This window comes from Talpa europaea (genome assembly GCF_964194135.1).
Source record: "Talpa europaea genome assembly, chromosome: 8".
Taxonomy (NCBI): Eukaryota; Metazoa; Chordata; class Mammalia; order Eulipotyphla; family Talpidae; genus Talpa; species Talpa europaea.
This window is the reverse complement of record NC_140075.1, coordinates 57,688,498-57,712,903: the sequence shown is the minus strand read 5'-3', so window position 1 is coordinate 57,712,903 and position 24,406 is coordinate 57,688,498. Positions and strand designations below refer to the sequence as shown.

General features: G+C 36.1%; 1 protein-coding gene across 1 annotated transcript in view; it reads right to left on the bottom strand.

The window, feature by feature from the left end:
- NEO1 (neogenin 1) overlaps nucleotides 1-24,406 on the bottom strand; it is a gene marked incomplete at both ends in the record, with an annotated part of 179,080 nt that overhangs the window by 22,079 nt on the left and 132,595 nt on the right. The window contains 10 exons of the mRNA XM_084240180.1: nucleotides 694-801; nucleotides 2,656-2,794; nucleotides 2,877-3,100; nucleotides 5,639-5,734; nucleotides 10,330-10,524; nucleotides 11,830-11,940; nucleotides 14,468-14,615; nucleotides 15,660-15,709; nucleotides 20,437-20,575; nucleotides 20,885-21,033. Coding sequence (XP_084096306.1) covers nucleotides 694-801; nucleotides 2,656-2,794; nucleotides 2,877-3,100; nucleotides 5,639-5,734; nucleotides 10,330-10,524; nucleotides 11,830-11,940; nucleotides 14,468-14,615; nucleotides 15,660-15,709; nucleotides 20,437-20,575; nucleotides 20,885-21,033 — 1,359 coding nt within the window. The remainder of the gene's footprint in view (nucleotides 1-693; nucleotides 802-2,655; nucleotides 2,795-2,876; nucleotides 3,101-5,638; nucleotides 5,735-10,329; nucleotides 10,525-11,829; nucleotides 11,941-14,467; nucleotides 14,616-15,659; nucleotides 15,710-20,436; nucleotides 20,576-20,884; nucleotides 21,034-24,406) is intronic.

Here is a 24,406-nt window from a genome sequence, read left to right as displayed (position 1 = left end):
GCAAACTCCTGCTCCACAGCATACTCCTACTTATGGAACAGAAGTTACAAAGGGAATAATTAGCATTCAAATCCCATCAGGCTTTCCTCCTTGAAAAAGCAAAGGAAGGCCTAGTGTCTACCCTCTCTGCTGTGGAAGGTTCTCTTCTGCAAGTCAAAGGAAAAACGCCAGGTCCCTTCAAAGGCCTGAGCCAAGTCAAACTTTTAATTCTAGTTATAAGATCACAGGAAGCTAAAGAAGTAGGTTTGGCGGAAAAAAGGAATTAAAAGCCTTTTTGGGGAGTCTAGGTTAAAAGAACACAATCTGTATTTATTGGATATTACCCTACATAATTAGGTTTGGAGGAGGATATCTCCAAAGTCAAAGCTGGCCATCTAATCAGAGAAAGAAAATAGCTTTTCTGAAGAAAATAAATATGTCCGCAACGACCCATTATAGCCAAAGGTTGTATTATGCAACCCACGTCCATCATACTTTCACTCAGTTGAGTTAGGACAAACTGGATACCTGATTATGTCACACTGGGTACACAACCCCTCCTTGCTCCATTTGCAAGGCCCAACATGACTCACAGCACCTCATAAAAAGATCCAGTCAGCCTTCTGATTCCCTCTTTTCCCAGTAACACAGCAGTCTCCTAGAAAGCTTCTGCTAGTTGAGAACAGGGAACAGACACAATCAAAGGCATCTTACCTGTAATTTTGCCATTGGCTTCAGAGGGAGGCTGCCAATTTACAATTATGGTCCTAGGTTTTCCCTCTTTACTCACAACTGTCACATCCTTAGGTGGAGAAGCAGGAACTACAAAATAACAATAGTTTCAGTAATTCCCATTCATCTTAATTCACCTTTCTGCAACCCTTTCCATTTATAAGCATAATAAATGATATAAGACAAAAAGGGTAAGTCTCCTGGCTCTAAAGAACTTACTATCTATTCATAAAGTAATAAAAAAAAGAATATGCCAAATACCAAAGAGAAAACACCATACTATAAGGATACATAACTTGACTGGGATCAGGGACGTATAGAACAGTTAGGTAAGGAAATCAAATGGCATTTGTAGTTACCAAATACTATATGGCTGGCATTTTACAAATAGTATTTCACTAAATATTAACAACACCTTAAAAGGCAGTTCCACTATCTCTGCTTTACAGATGAGGACACTGAAAATGAGAAAAGTCATAAAATTTGCCAATATGGCATTCCCCTGACTCTGCAATTTGAATTATTTTATTAGAATAATAAATTTTCCTTTGGCTCTCGTAACCAAATACAATGTTTAAAAATCCCTATTCCTTCAAAGAAAGATTTACAAATTGATTTTTTTTTATTTTAAGTTTACAGTGAAAACATCTTACCAACTATGTGAAATTATTGCTCTTATAGGTAAAGGATTCACAAGGAAAAAACCCATAAAATAAAAATGACAGTGTGTTTGTTGTGTTTCCATATTAAGAACTTTTTGTATTAGTAGGAAATAAGTAAATTCAAAGTGTAGTCTTAAATTTATTCTTCCCTCTGTCAAATTCTCCTAACAAAATGGAAAAGCCTGGTGAAATACAAATAACCTAAGGGAATACACAGTATCATTTATTAGCTAGTGGGTTGGAATTAAAGCATTAAAATCTTAAAAACTGGTAAAGAAAGCAAACTCAAGGTTTATTTAAGTTTGCATACTATATTTCTAGCTCTGTAAATTCAACCTTCTCCTTTGTAGGAAGTCCAAACACAAGAAGATCAAGACATTAAGGTCAAGCCTAGTTTGGGGAGATTTCTATATTTCATTTTTAAATTCATGTATAGAAGAGGAAAAAGACAGGTGGTCAGAGACCCCAATGCTTACACATATCCCCAAATTTGGATAGTACAAAGGATACATGGGCAGGCCTACCAAACTGAGCAATAAGCAAATACTTTCTCCTCTTAATTTGCTCAGTTATTGTTTCTCTCTCATGTTTACTTACAGACAAAAACCCTAATACTTCAGAAGGAGCTTTTATGAGATACTGCCTTAATCTTTGCAAGGCCAACTGATTTGCAAGAAAGCTTTGGGGTCCCTAATAAAGTGCTCAGGTTCTAGTAAGCACGACATTGGCAGCTGTCAAGCGTAGATAACGTGAACTTTTCTGTCTCAATTTACCAGGAAAGCAGGATAAAAGACAATAATCCCTAATTCTATGTGTTTTATAATTAACCATGTGTGTTCCCATCTGCTCCTCATTTTAACTTCACAATAATCCCACAAAATAGGAAAGGCAGAGATTATCATCTTTCTTTTATTATTGGAAGGAATGGATTCAGAGAGGTTGGATGATTATGTTTAAATCACTCAGTAAGTGGTTGATCTGGGATTGAACAAGTCTCTTGATCCCTAAAATCTAGTGTGTTTTGCATTGTATTACTGTTATTTGCTAGTGTTCTAGTACAATGATGAAAAAAATTCATCAGTTGAAAAACTGAGGAACTCCTACTATAGTAGCATTGTGTTTAATTCATGCATTCAATTCTTCCCTTGGTTACGTAGCAAAAGCAGATGATGATAAGTCTCATGACTTGAAATGTGGCAGAACATTAGCGTGAACTTCCACTGGCCTTCACGTCTTGTAAAGAGAAGAAATGCCATGTGATGTAGGTTCTGACAACACATACCAAACTCAAAGGTGGTCCCATGGGCTGTCATACTCCACGTGCTTGATCTTCGACCCTTGGTCACCATCACAGAGAACTCATAGAGTGTATTTGCCTTTAAACCAGTCACCAAGTAACTCAAAGTTGTTGCATTTGCATTCTGGAAACATATGAAGCAAAAACTTCAGAATTACATAATATCAATAATTAGCTTTTCTCACCCAGAGCAAATGTGTCAATACCTTGTACTTGGTGTTTGCTGGGATGTTGGTTTTCCATCGGACTGTGTAATACCGGGAGTCTGTAATCTTCTGGTGCTTGGGCAGTGAGTTGTCCGCCCATGTGATCCTTATGGTGTCATGACTCAGAATGGAAGCCTGAACTCCCACAGGTGGCATCATGGGAGTGGGATCTGGCACTGGAGTGTATGGAGCATTAATAACAAATAAATCAACTTCAGAAGTGTCTGGGTAAAAAGTAATTAAAAAAGGGAAGTGGCATTTTAACATAAACAAAAAGAAAAGAAAAGGGAAATGTAGGGCAATAGAATGGAATGAAAGGTGAGAAATGGAAAAAAAGAGAAGAGAATCCAGTGTTAATAGATAACCACCACTCATTTAAGAGTATTTCCATTTGTGTTCTTTCAGGAAAAATATGTAAAGAAACAGGAATGAACTATTTTCTCTACTGTATTCTGTAGACAATTAAAATTTGATAATAGTGATTTAAATGTAGCCATACTTGAATTTCCTTAAATTACTTAAGAAAGCTATCTCCTCCTCCTGTCCAAAAAGGATCCTGAAAAGATAACTGCTTTTAAAAGCAAGGGTATAATTTCTGGATAAGCAATGCAAGGCTCAGTATCTGTTTTGATATTTCAGTGACTGTGACTGAATTTTTGGGACTTGGGTTACCAATGCAAATCACTAGATATATATTTGGTCTTACTGTCAAATCTGAGTCCATTTTATTTTAGCAAATGACCTTATTTTAGGCGTTATCTGATACCCCAAAGGGTCAAGTTCACATATGCTAACATCCTGGGCTTAAAAGCAGTACAACAATATGGTCCCATCAAAATTAAAGAAAAAGGAAATGAGGGCATTCCTTGTTTTTGAGGAAAGGCAAGCTGAAATCATGAGAGACTCTTTGCTACACTTTTCCAGTACAGTCAGGGGACAATACATTGAGGCATCCCAATCAGTTATGAGAAATATCATGGTTATCAAAGGTCCAAATGACATAGCCTTTTTGAATTTTAAAAATCAGAGTACTTAGATGATAGGAAAGTCTGTAGTTCATATGCTGATCTTGTGGCATATGCAACAGACACATTCACTATGGAAAGCACAGCAACCAGAATGAGTATCAAAGGATCAAACACTGGAAGTTCAGGGCAACACAAAAGGATGGATTTGGACTTTCCCAACTCTCAGGTTTTCTAAGTATATGCACACCAGTTTATAGTAATGTCATGTTTATTTAAAATGGGCTTTCCACATGGTTATGGAGATGAGTCCTTTCTATAACTCAGAATCTGAAATGGCATAGGTCGTATTTATGAGTAATTGCCAAGTCAAACTAAGAGTCTCTGTTTGTGTATTTCCTGCACAATGAGGACTAAAAATAACAGAGGAACAGCATACATTATAATCAAGGGCTTTGTTCAAAGATTGTTAGGACACATACCAATTAGTTACAGAAAATGCACCTTCAGGTGCAAAGTCATTAGAATACTTTGAGAAATTTTTTTCTTATTGGTAACAATTCTTCGAAATGATAACTAGATTACAAGAACATTTCCTGGTCTATTTCTAGGAAGAGGGCTATATTTTTAACTCACATAACAGATTACAATTAAAAAATTTTCTATTAAAGGCTTATTTGAGAAACAGTAAACCATTTACTTAAATATTCCCTTTCTGGTTTTACTTTTTTTTTTTTCTTCTTTCTGGAACACCAAAGCTATATTTAAAATAACTTGTAAATTGAAAGCACATCGAAGCAGAAGACAGGAGAGAGCAACCAAACACATAGTAATGATGCTGGTTTTGTTAAGCAAAAGCTTAAAAAGAAACAAGAAAGACGAGATTATCTTTTTACAAAGAATAATGCCAAATCTATACTATATTATGTAAAGTATCCAGAACTTATAGGAGGCAATACAGATTCACAATTCTGGGAAACAAATAAAAAAGAACATTTCTGAAAATGCTAAATTCTTTAGTTTTCAGTACTTTTTAGAAAAATTTACAACTTTGAAATAGTTCAATAAACTTTCTCATTCATATACAAATTCAATGTCTTTTAATTTCTCAGAAATTTTATATTATATTCTTTCATTTTAATAAATTACAAAGAAAAAGTGATGAGTACCTGGTCTTTTTATAAGAAATATAGTTGTTCAAACGGAGAGAACACCTGACTTTATATAAATAAAGCTTGAGACTAGCACATAGACTAAGGTGGCGCAATGTAGGTGCTTGGTGATGGGAGTGGTATGGTAACATACATCTGAAGGGTGTGATCCTACACCTCTGAATCATATACAGTGTTGTAAGCCAATGTTACCTCAATAAGAAAAATTTAAAAAAATTAATTGATCATTAAAAAAAGGAAGGCACATAGAACAAAATTCTCCCCACCAACTCAGGTGGACTAGTAAAGGAAATGTGAGATACACCACCACAAACATTTTTTGGCTCAGTTTAGTTATAACTTATGCTACTGAAAGATGAAAAATTACTTTTAATTCTTTCAAAACTATGCCTTCTAGGTCCTAACACATTAAAAACGTGTTAGGTATCTACATAGAATTGTTTACATGACAGGATAGTATTTTCCAAAAAAGCAAAACAGGATAGTCCATGTTGAAAGTCTGTTTTCCTATTTGAAGCCTACATCCTAAGTTGCCATACACTTTTCCTTCCACTGATACCTGAGGGGCAGGCTTCAGGCCATGTTTTACTTACTTTGCTGAAAAGAGTTAGAATGTTAACTTTACCTGTGTGAGGCCTGGTCACAGCACTCTCATACAGGGGAATGCCTTCACCCACATTGTTAAACGCTTTCAGGGTGATCACATAGTGAGAGCTGGGATCTGAAGGAAAAACAAAACATTTAAAAAATTCTCACTACAAAATTTTTTAAAATTCATGATCTTAATTGCAGAGGAGAGAAAATGTAAAGAATGTGTACGTGGGATTATTTTGAACTGTGGGGAGATATGGAGATGGATCTCCTACTACTCGGTCTTCACATGTGTACAGCTGTTCCCTATGCTGGGGACACACAACACCCCTATTCTTTACCAGATGATTGCAGGTGTATTGGTAATATAGTATTTCTAATAATTAGGATCATATCTGTCTGATTCTGTACTCTATGAAACATTTCAGTAGCTGCATAAAGGAAAGGGCAGAAGGTGAGTCACCACTGGGATGTTTATCTTACCAGAAAGACTTTTCTTTTGCCCTCTTACAGTTGCCTTATAAGACTGCTTTGTGGGGAACACTTCTAGGTAAGCTATGTTATTTCTTCTTGGAAGGGAAAACAGAAAGGCTACAGTATCTGAGATATCGCAGCACTCATTAAACATTTGCTGACAGGTGAGGTGGAAAAGATATTAACTTTAATTTTGATTAAGTTATGACAGAATATGGGATAGAACCTGGTACAGATGTCCAGTAAGCGGATATTTACATGGATCTGAAGGTTAGGCAAGTGCTCTTGTTTGATTAATAATTCCTGAGTACATTTCTTCCCCTCTGACTTGCCACTTTTGCTCAACATTACATGCATCTTAGATCTACTTGTGTTGACAGAATTCAAGTTTATTTTATTTTATGCCAAATTAAATTTTTTGCTCTTATCAATGTGCACTCTTCTTTCTTATCTGCTTATTCTCTTCATCACATGTGACACTCCTCATCTCTGTTTTCAAACACTATTCTGACTCAATCTTTCAAGGACAGGTTAAGTTTTTTTTTCCTTGACTGTTCTACAGTGCCTTGCTAGCTCTTCCTTCTGGGAACTGACTTCACTTCAAGTTTTAATTGCTTCTTGTGTTTTACTTTTGTTCTTCTATTAGGGTGAAAGCACCTGAAGGTCAAGGGCCATGTCTTGCCAACACTGCAGAGGATTTTCATTTCAGTAGCTGCATAAAGGAAACAGTAGGAGGTGGGTCACTACAGGGGTGTTTTTTTTATCCTACCTATCCTACCAGCAAGAATTCTTTTGACCTCCTACTGTTGCCTTTTAAGACTGTTCATGTGGGGAACACTGTAGGTTAGCTGTGCTATTTCTTAGAAGGAAGAAAAAATGGCCACTTTGTTTTTGAATAAAGCATTAAATTGTTGCTTATTTTCTACTAGGATTTTCTACCAAGATTAAGTGTCATTGTTAGGCACTTAAAGTTGTTCTTAGGAAAGATATTTAGAAAGAAATGATTTAAATAAAAAACCTGGTTAGGGAAAAATTTTAAATTAAAAAACCAGTCTTTCCAAAAAAACAATAGCGATAATCTAATTTGAAAATGTAATTATGCCCAAATTAATTTACTATTATAAAATATTACTATTTCTCTAATTTTTTTCCCTTTGTAAATGAACTTTGAGTTTATACTAGCATACAACAAAATACACTCATTTAACTATAGGTTAATGAGTGTTTACAAACATATACTTGTATAAAATATATTTCAAAATACATGATAGTGACCACAACCATGATATGTAATATTTCCAACACTCCAAGTAGTTTGTTTCAGTCTAATTTTCACCAGCCCTGGATCCAGGCAACCACTAATCTTGCTTTGTCACTATAATTAAGGGCTGCCTATTCTTTAATTTCATGAAAACGCACTGACACAGTATATACTTACTCTCTGCTACTTCGTTTCTTTTGCTCAGCATGTTTGTGAGATTCACTATGTTGCTGTGCATATGGATAGTCTGTTCCTTTTAATTGCTGGCAGGGTATTCCAGTGTGCAGATATGGTACAATTTACCATTTACCTACTGTTTGCTCCATTGAGACTATTATAAATAAAGCTATTATGAACATTTGTGTATAAGTCCTTGTATAAATAAAATGTTTTTATTTCTTTTGGTTAGAAATGAGTGGGATTGCTGAGTTGTAGGGTCAACTTTTTAAAAATCTCTACACTGTTCTCTGAAGTGGTCATATAATCAGACATTCCCACCACCAAGTATTAGAGTTCCAGTTCTGCATCCTTGCTGATAATTGGCATTATCAACCTATCAAGAGTTTTAGTAGACATGTAGTGGAATTTCATTGTGGCTTTATTTGTATTTTTCTGATGGTCAATAATGTTGACCAATAATTTGAATCTTTTCACGTGCTTATTGTCCACTCATAGATCTTTCTTAGGATTAATGCTTCTCCAAATCTTTGTAGGGCAAAGAATTTTTATATATTCTGGTGTCAAATTCTATGTCAGATATTTAAATCAATTTTATTGGTGCTTTTCCAAAAATAGTTTTAAATTTTGATGAAGTTCAATTTATCAACTTTTAAATGTTTGTGATTTTTTGCATCCTAAGAAATCCCTGCCTACCTCAAAGTCAGGAAGAATTTTACCAGTATTTAGTTCTTGTTTTTAGTTTTGTTTTGTGTATGGAGTGAAGTAATGGTCAAGAAAGGCTCCGTTTTTTCCTTTATACAAATATCCCACATCTTTTGTTGAACAGCCGATCCTTTCATTTCATGTGTATGTAGAATATAAAGAAATAAAACAAAGGAACAGACAAAACTAAACCATAACAACCCCTAGAAATATAACTGCAGAAATGATCCTATTAGTGGGGGGATGCTATTAGATGGAGGTGATGAAGAAAGGGGAAAGGGACAAAACAGAATATGGTGGAGGATTATTGGGGCTTTGGTGGCAGATGTGGTATAATAACATACATTTGAAGCGGTGTGAACCTTGTCCTCTAAATCATACAAAGTGCTGTAAAGTAGTCTTACCTCAAATTTAAAAAAGCTACAGGGAAAAAAAGACCATCATCTCCCCTGTGAATTATCATAATACTTTTGTCAAAAATCAACTGATCATATACTTACAGACCTATTTCCAAATCTTCCATTCATCTAAAATACCTACCTTAACACCAATATCATCACATTGTTTTGATCACTACAGTATCAACAGTATACTTTTTTGTCAAAAATTTTTGGCCATCCTAATTCCCTTCATTTTTCATATAAATTTTAGAATCGGTTTATCATTTTCTACAAAAAATCTATTGGAATTTTACTTGGAATTACAAAGGGAAGAATTATCACTTTAATAATATTGTCTTCCAATTCATGAACATGGTATTTCCATTAAAGTCTTTAATGCTCGCAGCAATAACTTTCCAGTTTTTAATGCACAGACCCTGTACATATTTTAAAATTTTATTCCTAAGTCCTTTGTATTTTTGGTGTTATTATTTTTTTTTTTTTGGTGTTATTATTTTAATTATACTTTCTAACTGTTTATTTTTAGTATAGGAAAATTGAACTATTTTTGTATACTGATTTTATATCTCGTGACCTTGCTAAACTCAAAGTTTCAGTCATCTTTTTGTACATTCCTCAGGATTTCCTACCCAATAAGAATAAGCATGTACGTGCTCAACTACTGGTTTCTAAAGAGCATTTCCCATAAAAGAAAGTGGGGTTCCTTGGAGATTTGATATTTCAGGGGCCAATACTAGGTAAATACCTGTGAAAAAGATGGGACATGAAAAATGGACAAAAGACTCCCACTGGCTATTTTCTATGGGGGAAGAGGTAAGTATTTCCTTGTCAAAGAATGCTTATAAATGTAGAAGAAACAATGGAATTAGAAAATCATAGCTTATAGTACCGTTATAAAATTGCTAATACTAGTGAGTGGAAATTTGATGAGAAACAAGACACAAAAACTCAAGCTATCTCCCCACAAGGTACTTGTTAAATATGAAGGGAAAAAATTACTTTATCGTGGAGAAATGTGGCAGGTAACATTTTAATCCAGTGATTTAAAGTTAACATGACTAGCAATGGCTCCCATGTGCCTGATACAATGCACTGACAAGAACATAATGCTTCTATACTATTTCTTCCAAAAACACATAAGCTGAATGTAATGAGGAAATACTAAACAGTTCTGAAATGAAGGATATTCCACAAGACATTAGTAGCCAATGCTTTATATAAAGGTCATCGTCATGAAAATTAGGAGGAACTGTTGCATAGCAAAGAAAACCACCGAGACCTGGTAATTAAATGCAGTATGTGATCATGGACCAGAAGATAATGTTCTTCTTTTGTGACAAAGGATATTAATGAGACAACTAGTGAAATATGAATAAAGTCTTTAGATACAGCCTAAGTATTAATCTGATGATTTTGATAAACTAGTTGTTTTAAAATATCCTTGTTTTTTATGGAAACCATTATAGTACTAATGAGCACCATGTCTGCAACTTATTCTCAAATGACTCAGAGGAAAAATAAGTACATACAGGAAGATAAAGAGTGATAAAGTATATGTGGTAACATGTTAACCTTTGAGGAACCTGGTGAAGAACATATAGGAATTCTTTGTAGAAATTTTCAGTTTTCTATAAAAATAAAAATTATTACATGATAGAAAGTTAAAAAGAAACAGTAAGTACAATTACTTCTACTTGGCATACATACCCAGATTTTCTATGGTGTAATAGCGCTGTTTATAGTCCACTTTGATGGTCTGGGCATGAGGGCTGCCAATGCCATAACCAATGGCATAACCTCTGACCACAATGTTTTGATTCTCTGGAGGAGTCCAGCTTACTACAATGCTAGTAACCAGTGGGCGAACGTGAAGAGAACTAGGCACTTCAGGAACACGGGTTTCTGGGAAGGAAAAGTAGAAAAGCAAGATGAGATCCACCTTCTGAATGCTGTTCAGCCTCCTGCCAAATTATTTGCGACTAAGTGTTTTTCCATTCTGCCCAAGAATTCAAAGGGAATTTTTAGTATGATGCGTGGTTTTACTACGTTACTACATTTTAAGATGAAAGCAAAACCTAAACACCTTTGAACACAAGCTACTCATTTGGAAAGGAAAACCTAAGATCCTCTGCACAATGGACTTTTGATGGCTGTCTATTCCTCTTGGTCATACATCTGATACAACAATTCTATTAGGTAGAATAAGGAAAGGCATTGTACCAACTAATTGCTATCATAGGTGATCAAGGATTACATTACAGCAATGGTGTCAATTATATAATCCTCTAAATACTGAAATAGGGCAGAAAATATAAAATTTTAGAACTACCAATTAGCTTAAATGGTGGTGGACCCAAGAAGCTTACAAAGGTGGCAATTGAGAGTTATGTTTCAAATACATATTTCAAAGCATAAATTGCCATCTTAATTAAAAATTAGTAAACCAAGAATTACAATAAGTACCAAGTTGTGTTTTTTTTTTTTTTGTCTCCCAACTGCAGCATCTGTCTCTGATAAGGATAAATACTACAAAACTATACAGTGTTATTCACTGAAAAAAACAGGTGAATAAAAGGGCAAAATGTCCAGGACTCAGGGAAAAGGGGAACTTTAGGATTCATGTATTTCAGTCTTAAATTTTAGATCATCCATCTACTTAAATGCTTTGGTCAAAGCTAGACTTAAAGCACCTGTACATTTTTATTTTTCTGGTTCTGCTTAAAGGGACAATTTTCTAAAAGCCACTGCAAAAAACAAAGCACAACATTCTAGATTTGCTATATTACAGGAATGAGAGCAGTGTAAAACAAAAGTTCACAAATTTAAGTTATACACACCCCAAATCTGTGGCCTTCCAGTTAATTCATTTAACTATAGTTAGTACTAAGCCTGTGCCAACCCTGTCATTATTCTTTTTTGCTTTTTAAAGATTTACTTGTTTATGCATACAAGAGCGGAGTGTATGCTAGAGGTGGGGGGTGCTGGTGAGAGGATTCACCAGAGACAGACTGGGGAGCAGAATAGGTGGACTGACTGATATACACTGCTGAGGGCAGCAGCAGGTGAGAAAGGAGAGGTCTGCAGTTCCATGTAGGTCACCTCCCTGGCTGGAGATTGAACTCGTGTTGCAGTAGCTCTGAATTGTTTCATAGTGCTGATGCTTAACCCCTTGCGCCACCAGGGAGGCCCCCTGCCAATTATTCTTACCATCTAAGTCACTCTCAAAAGTTTCAGCAGATAGCCAGTCAGTAGCTGGGCCTGTACCATTGATGGTTAGAGCAGCCACTCGGAAATTATATTCAGTCCCCCGATCAAGACCTGAGACACAAATGACAAAAAAATGATAAGCTGAACAAGAGCTCTGGAATATGAAACATTAACAGTCCTTCATTAAAGCAATTATCTCATCTACCAACTTGGTAGATAACTACAATCTTGATAATACAGAACAGGCAATATGTAAGTAGAGCAGAATAGCTCCCACCTTTACAGGCTGAAACCCAACCCTCCTAAGAGAAAACAGATATGAGTAAAGCTCCAAGGAGATTACAGATTCTTTGCATTTGAAGGCATTTTAGAAATCATTTAATAAAATCCTTTTAATTTTGTTACTAAGGAAGCGAAAGGCCCAAAAGAGGCCAAGGATAATGAAAGAGTTAGAACAAAGGAATAAAGTCAGTTGGTCTCAGAAAACACCAAAATCCAGGAAAGAATGCAAAGATATAATGTCTACCAGGTTCTGGGAGACATCTATAATACATTCACAGTTGAAAAATTCTGAATAGCAAATAGCACCTAAATTTTTTTTCACAATCTAGTTGTCCAAAAAGTATTACTACTAATAAAAGAGGACTAGAGTATTTCTTCTCTATAGAACTCTTCATATTCAGTATCAGCTAACAAAGTACACAATTTACCAATGTATAGATGTCAACAAAGACCTACTTGTAAAAGTCTACCCTTATATAGGGCAACAACCAATAATATAGTCAGTCTTACATTTTTTTCCTTTTTTTATTGTGTTAAAATATACGTAACATAAAATTTGCTGTCTTAACCATTTTTAAGTGTAGATAGTTAACATTAATAAATTTTTAGCATTTGTAGGTAATAGATATTATGTTAGGTCTTAAAAGGTTTATGAAATATCTTAGCTCCCCATATATAAATACTGGAAACTAGAAGGGGTGAAAAATATCCTTGGAGTCATATATTTACCTTCCCCTATACCAAAGGAAGCCAACCCCATCTGTGAAGTGAGGAGCAAGGAGAAAGCTTACTGGGTTACCAGAGTATAGGTTTTCATTGTCAATGGCTTTCTCAAGTTTTAGAAACTTGAAGCTATAAAGAAGGGAAGCGCCATCATATCTTTTAACCCCAGACCTTGGTCCTCTCAAGATTATACTCCCAAGGGCACAAGTGACTGATGTGAAGCTTCTTTAATCATTTCACTTACTATGCAGGAGGGATGTAATATAAGGAAAGTTAAGAGTTCCCCAAGGATGACGAAATTAATTCGCAGGGTTTTGATACTAATGACATACCTCCAATTCTTATAGTTCTCTTTTATATAAGAGTGGAAATCCCAAAAGAGTTTCTCAGAACCATCTGTTGCTATTTTCTGTAAGCATGGTGCCAATATCCAAAGATTAAAAAGCACTTCATCTTTCCCCCAACCTTCTGCAAAGCCAACTTGCCTTTGCTAAGCCAACTCTCTTTAAGGAAGAAAGAGGGGGAATCTCTGTCACTTATAAGGGGCCCCAATTTGAGATGCATTTGGGTTCATTTTTATAAGTATGCCACTTGCTGTGTTTCATGTGAAGGGAAAACTACCCAAAAGAGCTATCTCTGAAGCAATTTTCTAAGACTTTATCATGTCCATAGTAGCAAGAATGATTACCACATTAATATGGCAATGCACAAATATTTCAGGCCACATACATACAAGTAGAGTTGGTATTATACAAATAATTTTGTAGATAATTGCTACTACCTTGATTGAGTAATTTTTATTTTGCTTTTATAGTTTTGTTTTACCTTTTCTTTTAGATTACAAGAAATACATATATTAAAAAAAGAAAATATGAAGATAATAGAAAAACACAAATAAGAAAAAAAACCCCAAAATTAAATTATACCACTTGGAGATGGCAGAACCTGTAAAAGAGTTTTCCAATAATTTTTATCAAGCCAAAAGTGTCTTTTCTTTGAATAATTTTTATTTGTCTAAGCCAAAAGTTCAAAGAAGTCATGTAATTAGAATATTCCTTTTTCTTAAAATTTGTATTATAGTTTTATCTTTTCATTTCTAAATCAATTTCAAAGTCTTTGGGGGGCAGAGCAATACTGCCCTTCACTGTTTGCATACAGTGGGGGTCTGCTAAATGTTTATTGAAATAAAACAAACAAAAAAATAGAACCAACGTACCGTGCCTTGTACTCTCTCTATATATGTATCTATGAGCCCAATTTAAAAGATAAATACATAAATATTCACACATGTATGTGTATGCATAAATATGTATATATGTATGCATCTGAAAAAGAAACAAAAACCAAGAAAGAGAAGAGAAAGTAACAACTTCAGTAATGTAGGTAAACTTCTGTCTATTGCCTTCAAAAAGTATAGTCCCAGAAGAGAGCAGAAGATGAGAGGGGTGCCCTTCTCTCGTGCACTCTCAGTTCCTACGAGCACTCATGATGGAGCACCATGCTGTGGTGAGTGGGATGCTAGTGTTAAAGATGTATATTTTTCATGCAACATGGATTCCACACGAGAGACCAGCACATTTCACTATCTGAGAAAGACCTTCTCTCAAGTTTGCTCATGTGCAGTACAGCCTACCTTCCACCAGCTGAGACAGCTGGGTTCCAGCTACCACAGTCTCAGTGACGTCACTCTTTCGGGAGGCCTTCCGATAGCGAACCTTGTAGCCAGTGATTTGTCCATTTTGTGTGGCTGGAGAAGGTGGCTGCCAGTGAATCATAATACTCTGGGAAAAATAAGATTATAGGGAAAAGACTGACTATATAAAAAGTTTGGACCCAAAGGTTTTGTATATTACTACCCTAATTTTTCTGTGTAAAGGAGGTATATAAAAGGCAGCAGGGTATTCAGAGTTTTACGAAATTATTTAATAATCACTCAAGAACACTTTTTAATTTTAAAATCTTCCATTATCAGAAAGGGATATTATATTTGTGGGCAATATACCCTGGGCACTTGACCTACTGGATATTTTCCAGAATGACAACACTGGGCAAAAGTCTCAGAAGAGTTTTCAAAAGGAAAATACAAGATTAGAAGCAGATGAATTTGGTGGTAAATTATTGTTAGGTGTAAAGATTCTTTCCCATCTGCAGTATGCAATAGCTGAAATTAAATAATATCCATTTAAAATTCCTCAGAAGGGAATTAACAACTGTTATCATTAATTAACAACTGTTGTTTGTTGTTTCTAAAAGAAGAAATGGAGTCCCACTGGACTTTTTAAAAGGACTGAATCCCTCAGTTGTCTATGCAGCCCAGAAATGGCTCTGGACTCTGAGAGGCATCCATAACCCTAAGTGTATAGTGAAGTTGACTTGGAGGGAGGATTTGAGCATATGCACCCAGTCTGACAGCTGTCTGCCTTTAATTTACATGGGGGATGTTATCATAAACATCTTTCTGTGTATCACCAAGGTTCTGGAATGGTAAGATCTCAAATGCTGTGATTTATATAACAATTGTAGTGTATATGTACAGCTAAAGTAATTTTGGCAATAGAGAAAGGCAGAAAGTTACACAGTATAAGCTGGAGTTGGTTTTCTAAGTCCAGCCTTACTAACATATCTATGTCACCTTATTTCTCTGATTATGATTGTTTTTAGTTAAGCTGTAATTTATAGGCTTAGTATTTTAAAAAACAAATAGATGATTGCAATGTTAGCATTCACATATTTTGATGGTTTCCCACAAAATCTCCCTGCTATAAACCCTTCTGAGATTTGACAGTATAGTAGTGAAAATGAGTAACAGCAACATAAAATTTTACCTTTGAATTTCTTACTTCTAAGGACAGATTCTGAGGAGCAGCACTGGGAACTGAAAAAAAGGAAAAGTTTTTTCAATCACCCAACATATCATCATGTGACTGTTTTTGGCTAGACTTTACACAAACGCACATTTCCAACACTAATTATGCATCAAAATTCTTTTTTTTAAAAAGAATTATTTATCTATGCATACAAGAACTGAACCGCGGCACAGGCCAGAGATGTGGGGGGGTGAGAGTATCCACCAGAGACAGTAGGGACAGAACAGGAAGATTGACCAAAATACACTGCTGAGGGGAGCAGCGGGCGAGCCAGGAGAGGTTCGCTGTGCCATGTAGGCAGCCCCCTGGCTGGGGATCAAACTTGTGCTGCAGTGGCCGCGGACAGCCCCATAGGTTGCATCTTAACTTACCCTTGTGCCACCAGGGAGGCCCTATGTATCAAAATTCTAACCCACCTCAGAGTTCATATTCATTGAACTGTGTGGATAAGGGATGGCCAGGTTTGACTCATTAGAGAAGTAAGACATATTCATTTAAAGTTTGTTCAATAAATGGTGCTGGGAAAACTGGGTCGCTACATGCAAAAGAATGAAGCTTGACTACTACCTAACACCATGTACAAAAACCAACTAAAAATGGATTAAAGAACTAGACATAAGACCTGAAGCCATAAAATACATAGAAGGAAATATAGGCTAAACTCTACATGATATGCATATCAGAGACATCTTTACAGACACATCACCCAAAACAGTGATAGTGAAGGCAAAGATTAACAGCTGGGACTACATCAAATTAAAGAGCTTCCGCACAGCAAAAGAGACAATAACCAAAAAAGAGAAACCCCACCAACTGGGAGAACATTTTTGCACACAACACTAATGATAAAGGACTGATCACAAAAATCTACAAAGAGCTGATGAGACTCAACAAAAACGAAGAAAATAATCCAGTCAAAAATTTGGCAGAAGAGCTAAAAAGAAACTTCTCTGAAGAGGAAATGTGAATGGCCACCAGGCATATGAAAAAATGTTCAACATCACTTGTAATCAGGGAAATGCAAATCAAAACTACCATGAGATACCATCTTACACCAGTGAGAATGGCACATATTAAAAAAACTAGCAACAACAAATGTTGGCTAGATTGTGGAGAAAAAGGAACTCTCCTGCACTGTTGGTGGGAGTGCAAACTGGTCCAACCACTATGGAGAGCTGTGTGGAGATTTCTGGACCTACTAAACATAGAGCTTCCATATGATCCAGCAATTTCACTCCTAGGTATTTACCCAAAGGATACAGAAACATCCATTCCAAAGAGCACCTGCACCCCTATGTTTATAGCAGCACTGTTTACAATAGCTAAGCTTTGGAAACAACCCAAATGCCCCAAAATAGATGACTGGGTCAAGAAGATGTGGTGCATATACACCATGGAATATTACTCAGCATTCAAAAAAGATAAACACATGCAATTTGCAGCAACATGGATGGAACTGGAAGGGATCATGCTCAGCGAAATAAGCCAGAAAGGAAAAGAAAAATACCGGATGGTCTCACTCATAGCAGGAATCTAGAAAACTTAAATAAGGGACCAGGAAAATGAATAACTATAAGAAAGAAAATATCAAAATCAACAAACAACGATGAACTAGAGACACTCTACGGGGGGCGAGGGGGCGGGGAAAGGAGGGATTGGGGTCAAAATAAGGGGGTTGTAATTGTATGGGGAATATAAAAATAAAAAATTTAAATATTAAAAAAATTTTAAAAAATTTAAAAAACACATATTCATTTATATATCCATGTCAGTTTGTGCCTTGGCAAGTCAGACACTTATTTAGAGATGTGACAGTGACTTCAAACTTTCCTAGGTTCTGAATTTTTCCAGACCTCTGAACCTTAAACATATTCTTTGAATATTCTTGATGATAGCATGTATTTATCTTGGAGGAAGGATCATAAGTTTTCTGGAACCAATTCTCAAAAATAAGGCAAGTGAGAGATTATCATAGGTTCACAATGCTATTGCATAAATCAATGAGTTTTGTTTTCTTATGCGGTTCCTAAACTGTCTTTTTATAATAATTTCTTTTATTGAAGTAACATTGGTTTACAACATTGTGTATGATTCAGAGGTATAGGATCTCCCCCTTCAGCTAGATGTATTACACCACACTCACCACCAAGGCACCCACAGTGCTCCACCATAATCTATTGGGTCCCCTCCCCACTTCCTTCTTCTCCCTTCCTTCCTGATAGATCCAGTTATATAGTCAGATTTCTAGGGCTTGTTACTGGTTTGATTTTATCTGCTTTCTTGCTTTGTTTCTCTATATTCCACATATACATGATATAATCTGGTATATGTCTTTCTCCTTCTGACTTATTTTACTTAGCATTATCCCCTCCAGTTCCATCCAATGGGAAGAATTTCTTTTTTAGTAGAGCAAAGAGATATTTAAGCAATAGCAGCCTCAGGAAAGTGACCATCTGGTTTCCCAAAGCAACTATTACAGCAGGGAACACTCATTTAGAAGTGAGAAGTTTGGAGCTATTGGTTAAAGAAACAGCTGAACTTCAGTTTCTCACATATTAGGGATAAGATAGGGTATTTCAAAGTCCACAAATGCAACACCATTCCTCTTTGTAGTGAGTATAGTAAGCAAAGAAAATTTAAGTAGACCTGATTAGTTCTCTCTCCATTCATAAATGCTGACTTTAGTTCTCTGTTGTTGTATATCATGCTTTAGTTCTTTGTTGTTGTAAAGTTGTTGTATATCATGCTAGCGAAGTATATCAGGCCTCAACCCTGACAATCAGGTGCAAAGGGTCTGGAGTAGGTCTTGGGCACCTATTTTTGGTTTTTTTTGGAGGAAAAAAATCTATAGTTGTTCCATTCATTTCCCTATTAAGAACCTATGCATTGGCTGCATATGCACTCAACAGTGGTGCTGTCATTGCTGTTGTCATCACAACTGTCACCATCTTGACCATCACTGCTACAATTTGCTATATGTGCCCATACTTCAGGATCCATACAATTCCACAGAACAGTTTTTTTGTCATTATTTCTGTTTTTGAGATAAGGAAACTGTAAGTGAGGTTTAGGGCAATTAACCCACCCTTGTTTCAGCTGGCGACAGAACCAAGGTTTGTCTCACTTCAAAGTGATGCCCTTAATCACTGAGCTAAGACACATTCAGTGCACATGACAGGTACTGTATTGGGCATGCCAACCCACCTGTGTGCAGTTAAAATATGGCTCATAATGTAAATTTAAAAGCCCACATTAAATCTCTTTCTCCCCTCAACTTTTCTGAAGCGTCTTGAACAACTGTGTAGCTGGCTAACCAAATTACAATTTTTATTTATTTCCCCCAACTTTTCATCCTGAAAAATATCAAGCACAAAGAAAACAGTGGTAGGAATCATACAATAAACACCATATAGTCTCCTCCTGTAAATACCCCACCAATTTGCCTTATTTCTCTCACTGTGCATGCATACACATGGTTATTTGTCTTTATGATGCTTCTGAATCTGAGGTAGAGACACAGCCATCATGGTACTTCTCTCCTAAATGCCATAGAACAAGGACATTCTCCAACAAAATGATAACAAGCATATTCAGAAAATTTAATCCTAACACACAATTAATAATACACTTAATAAGATATCTAATATTCACTGTTGCTTCCTATTATACCTATCTAACACTAGGTAATTATACAACCAGTATCTTTGTAGCATTTTAATCACCAGATCGAGGATCTAAAGATCACATATGTTTCTCTACGTGTCTTCACTCTTCTTTAATCTAGATTCTAGAATATTCCCCAACTTTTTATATTTCTAAGACTAATATGTTTCAAGAATGCAGGCCAGTTCTTTTGGAGGGGTAGAATTTGCCCGTTTGGGTATGTCTAGCTTCTTCACCATGATCAGATTCAAGTTAAACATGTTTGGTGGGGACTAAACACAGGTGAGAGGTAGAATTATGTTCCTCTTATGCATCACTCAGGAGGCACATGATGTCAGTCTGCTCCTTGGTGATGCTGCATTTGGTCATTTGCTTAAGGGGAGCAAACTACAGCTCCTAAAGCATGTGTGTTTATATATAAGGACATATAAATATACATTTAAAAAAATAAGACATTTTTGTAACACACTGATTATAGTTGAGTTTCAGGAAATAATATGTACACATAGCAAGTACAATGGATGATGTTATTTTCTGTCAACTCTAAAAAACTTTTTTTTTAAAAAAATGCTAGTTATGCCTACTCAATCTCTTTGACAACCTGTACTTTGGAAAATACTACTCTGCGTCATGGGTATATACATACAACTTAGCTTAGAAATTCTATCACAAGTGAAAAATGAAATGTCATTACAAAAGACCCATTTGGCATGCAAATATGATTGCTAAGTACAGCAAGGCTAGCCTTCCAACAACACTAGAATGATCTGTGCTATGAACAAACAACAATCTTTATGAAAGCCCCAAGTAAAAATAAAAGCACTGAGAACATAACTCAGTACCAGGCACTGCATGTGCTGTATCCTCTGACTGACTGTTTACAGCAGTCCAACTAAATTGGTATTAACTACATTTTAGATGTAAAAAACACATTCTCAGCTAGGTCAAGTGACTTGACAAAGGTTTCACTCCCAGGGATCAACTGGGATCTGAACTAAATCTTGTTGTATCAAAGCCCATGATCACCTCTTTGCCACCAGGGGCACTGTGTTTCAAAGGAAGGAAGACTTACCATCTGACAATGTTCGAACAGCCACATCTTGTGTGGAGACCCCAGGACCATGTTTATTGTAGGCAACCACTCGAAAATTATACTCTGTATATTTTTTCAACCCATTAATGGTGTGGGAGAGACTTGAAACATCAACATCCTTAAATAAAACAAAACAATTTATATATATGCCACTCAAGCCAAAAGAAGTGCTGCACTATGAAGAATTAACTATGCAAATTCCATACTGAATGCAGTCAAAGCAGATTAATCATAAACATTGGCAATTTACTTAGAAGTATCGCTTGATGTTTAGTGACCTTTACTAGTAAAAATCTTGGTACAGAGAAATGACTCTACTGACTTTGTGTTTCCTATACATTACTTTTCTCTCAGATTTTGACTTTTGGAAATATATTTCAAATTTACTATTCTAATCAATGTATTGGAAAATGGCTTCATCTTTTACCTGTTCTTTATCAGTCCCTTTTTCCATGTAGTATAATTTGTAATTCTGAATTTCTCCATTGCCAGACAGTGGTGTTTCCCATGTGATGGTGATGGAAGTAGGTGAAACTGCATATGCTCGGATGTTAGGTGCTGGGCCAGGAAGCTGAACTGGAAAGAAAATTTCAAGAGAGCAAGATATATGAAATTAACTGCATTCCTCAATAACCATTCTCAGCATTAATGCCATACTGGATTGTTTTAAAAACTAAGAAGTGATTTGATTAACGTATTAGGACTAATACACAATTAAACACATTTCCCTTTATAATTCAAATTAAACCCAAAAATTATCTGTAAAGTATCCATAAAGTATCTCAAATTTATTCAAAGAAAAATATGAAAACTTTAGAATTTTTGTGGTTTATAAAATACCAGCTTTGTGGAAGGACTGTATAGCAGATAAGAGCGACCATCACAGAAAGAGCCTTCTTTTGTCAGGTGGTGAGGTAGAGTGATGAACAGAGTTCCAACCCACCAAGAACTTTTAGTCTAGTAGGGAAGTCAGACATAAATACACACAAATAATGTCAAAAGTGCTAGTAGCTAGGTAATGATCACAATGAAGAGAGAGAGAAGAGTACACAACTTTGCTCTGGGAGGGTTTGGTAGAAAAGGGAAGGCTGGTGTGAAGACTTCTGGGGGCAAAGGAAAATGAATACTTTTCTCAGATACCAAGGAAAAAATTATACCAGTAAACAGGTCAGGGAGGAGGATGTAGGAGAAAACCGTGCTACATGGCTCAGATTAAAAGATGGCAGCTGTGGAAGAGATAATGATTGACAGGATGACAAGAACCAGTTAGTGAAGAACATGCAGTGCCTTACTAGGGAGTCTGGATTATTTCTAGTAGGTGCAGGTAATTACTGAAAAACTATGAGTAGGAACATATATGACGTGATCAGATCTGTGTTCAGAAAGACATGTGAACATACCATGGAAGAACAGCACTAAGGGAACAAGACTAGGGGAGAGAATAATAGTCTATTTAAAAAATAGCTATCATTTGTTGAATGCTTAATCGAGTACAGCATTTAGTGCTTTACATGTATTTAAGTGACATTTTATTTACCTTTGCACTCAACACTCTTTACAGATGAGGTTCAGAGACCTCTAAGAACCATTCCTAAGTGAATGGATATTAGTGAGTGGTGGAGTAAAGATCAAGCAGTCTCTGAATCTAAAATGTGGCTCAGGAAGACCAATCAGACAGCTGTAATTCCTCCTATAAGATGTATATGATGGAGAATCAATTGTCTGCCTGGTTCTGACTCCTACATTGGCTCACATACCTTATGATATTCTTTTTTTTTTTTTTTCTCTGTGGGACCCTCGCCGGTGGCCGGGGAACCAACTGGGGCTGTAGAGGCTGCGGGCAGCCTCGTAGCCCAGCGCTCAACCGCTGCGCCACCAGCCACCAGCCACCAGGGGAGGCCCCCTTATGATATTCTTTTAGTCTGACTGACAGGTTCCAATCCCAATCTACACACAAATTCTATGCCTACACTTGGCACACAGTCCCTATTTGAAAACAATTTCTCTGGTGCTAGGGTTCAGTAACAGACAAGATTAGAGTGAAGGAAAGGGGGAAAAACTAACAAAATGTATGACAAACTGGCTTTCTTAAATAACAGCAACACAGCTTAAGATTAGTTTTGCTACCAAAGTAAAGAAGCCTGAATATGGTTATTTAAACAGTTGTGGGCTTTATTTAGTCATGAATCATGTTATTCACTTAATGTGAACAGCATATTTTGTGCAGCCTGACAGGTGGGATTTGTCTCACTTCTGCTGCTATGGAAAATTTTCTTCTAACTTATTAAAGGGAAAGAAAAACAAAACAGTTCCCAAATTCCCTTGAAATCACTTTCAGTATATTCGTTGGCTAAATGTACGTAAATAAGATCCTAAAAAAAGGTGCTAATAAATTCTTTCCTTTCAGCAGTATAGTGGCATAATAGAAAAAATTTTAAGTCAAGTGGTTTGTGAAACTAAATATATAAACTATTTTCCAAGGGCTGATTCCAACACTTACACCTCCTCACACAAGCTGAATACTTCCAGATGAAGTTCACATCTCTCTACACTAACTTCTCGTGTGAAAATGTGTTACAGTCTCTCTCCATCCCTAAAATACCCTCACCAGAAACTGATGTCCCTTCCCTGTACATTCCTCTTTTGTTACTTTTAAACAAACTCCATGAACAAAGGACTATGCTGGCTGCTTTCTTTGTGAGACAGCCCACACTGTCAATTTACTTGTCTATGGTCCCACAGTGGAAGTTCCTGTGGTCAGAAGTCCACTCTTACTCATCTTTACACCCTGACTGCCTAGCACAGTGATCAGCATATGATAGCCTTCCTCATCTCTTTTCTTTCATCTTTAAATTTGACAATGACCCTTCTAGTGGTTCTCAAGAGTTTTGACTCAAGTTTTGAAGTAATCAAAGTCACAGACTCTTTCCCAAGAAAAATATGAGTATTAACACACAAATATTTTCATGTATTTTCAAATGGGTCACAGTTGTAGGATGGAATCCTGGGACCATATCAAATTCAGCAGTCATTGCGTTCATTTTTATCACGAGTCCCTTGCATGTACACTGTTTGATCCTATTTCCAGGATTTGGGTCATGCAGTTTCCTCCCCCAAGAATACTTAGTCTAAGTCAGATGCTTCAAGGTCGACCTCAGATCTCATCTTTTCCTAGGAACCTGCTTCAATTTACTTTTCTTTCACAGAAATTGTCCCTTGTTCTGTATCCCAATATCTTTCACATGACACCTGTTCATTGAAGCTAATGTAGGAATACTGACTAACAATTTGTTCCTGCATCTATCTGAATGTACTGTGAAATTCAACCTCCTTTCCCTGTAATGAGGGCACATTCTATCCTTAACTCAACCCCCTAATTCTCTGATGGTGCTCTTGTTCTTGGCTGGGTTTGAATTCTGATCTTCAAGTTCTATCTCTGAAATGATCCACGCCACCTATCTTGACTGCTCCCTCTTAAGGGGTAGAATCCTATTTTGCTCATCTCCTGGATCTCCAATACCTCTGGATAGTAGCTGGTGTAGGAGATGCTCAACCAGTGTTTGATAAATGAATAACATGCTATAGTATTAGTGAGTAAAGTTCCACAGCTTCTGGATTTTACTTATTCCATCCATCAGGGTAAATAAAGTCCTTGAGATATTTCCATAGCTTCATAGGCAAAGTCATTAGTCTGTTTAGTTCTCTGGTGAGTAACTTCTAAAAATATATCTCATATGCCCCCTAGCTGAAGTAAAATCTTTATTACAAACTTTTAATACAGAAAAACCAATACAGCTAATGGTAAAAGAGAACTGGAGAAGATACTAAGGAAAACAGTGACTTTGTTAAAGGAAGGAAAAAGTGTAGATGAAAGTCTCAGTGGGAAAAGCATTAATTATTATTCAATTGTTTCTTCTTCCAATCTCAGGTCTATAGTTTGCAGTCAAAA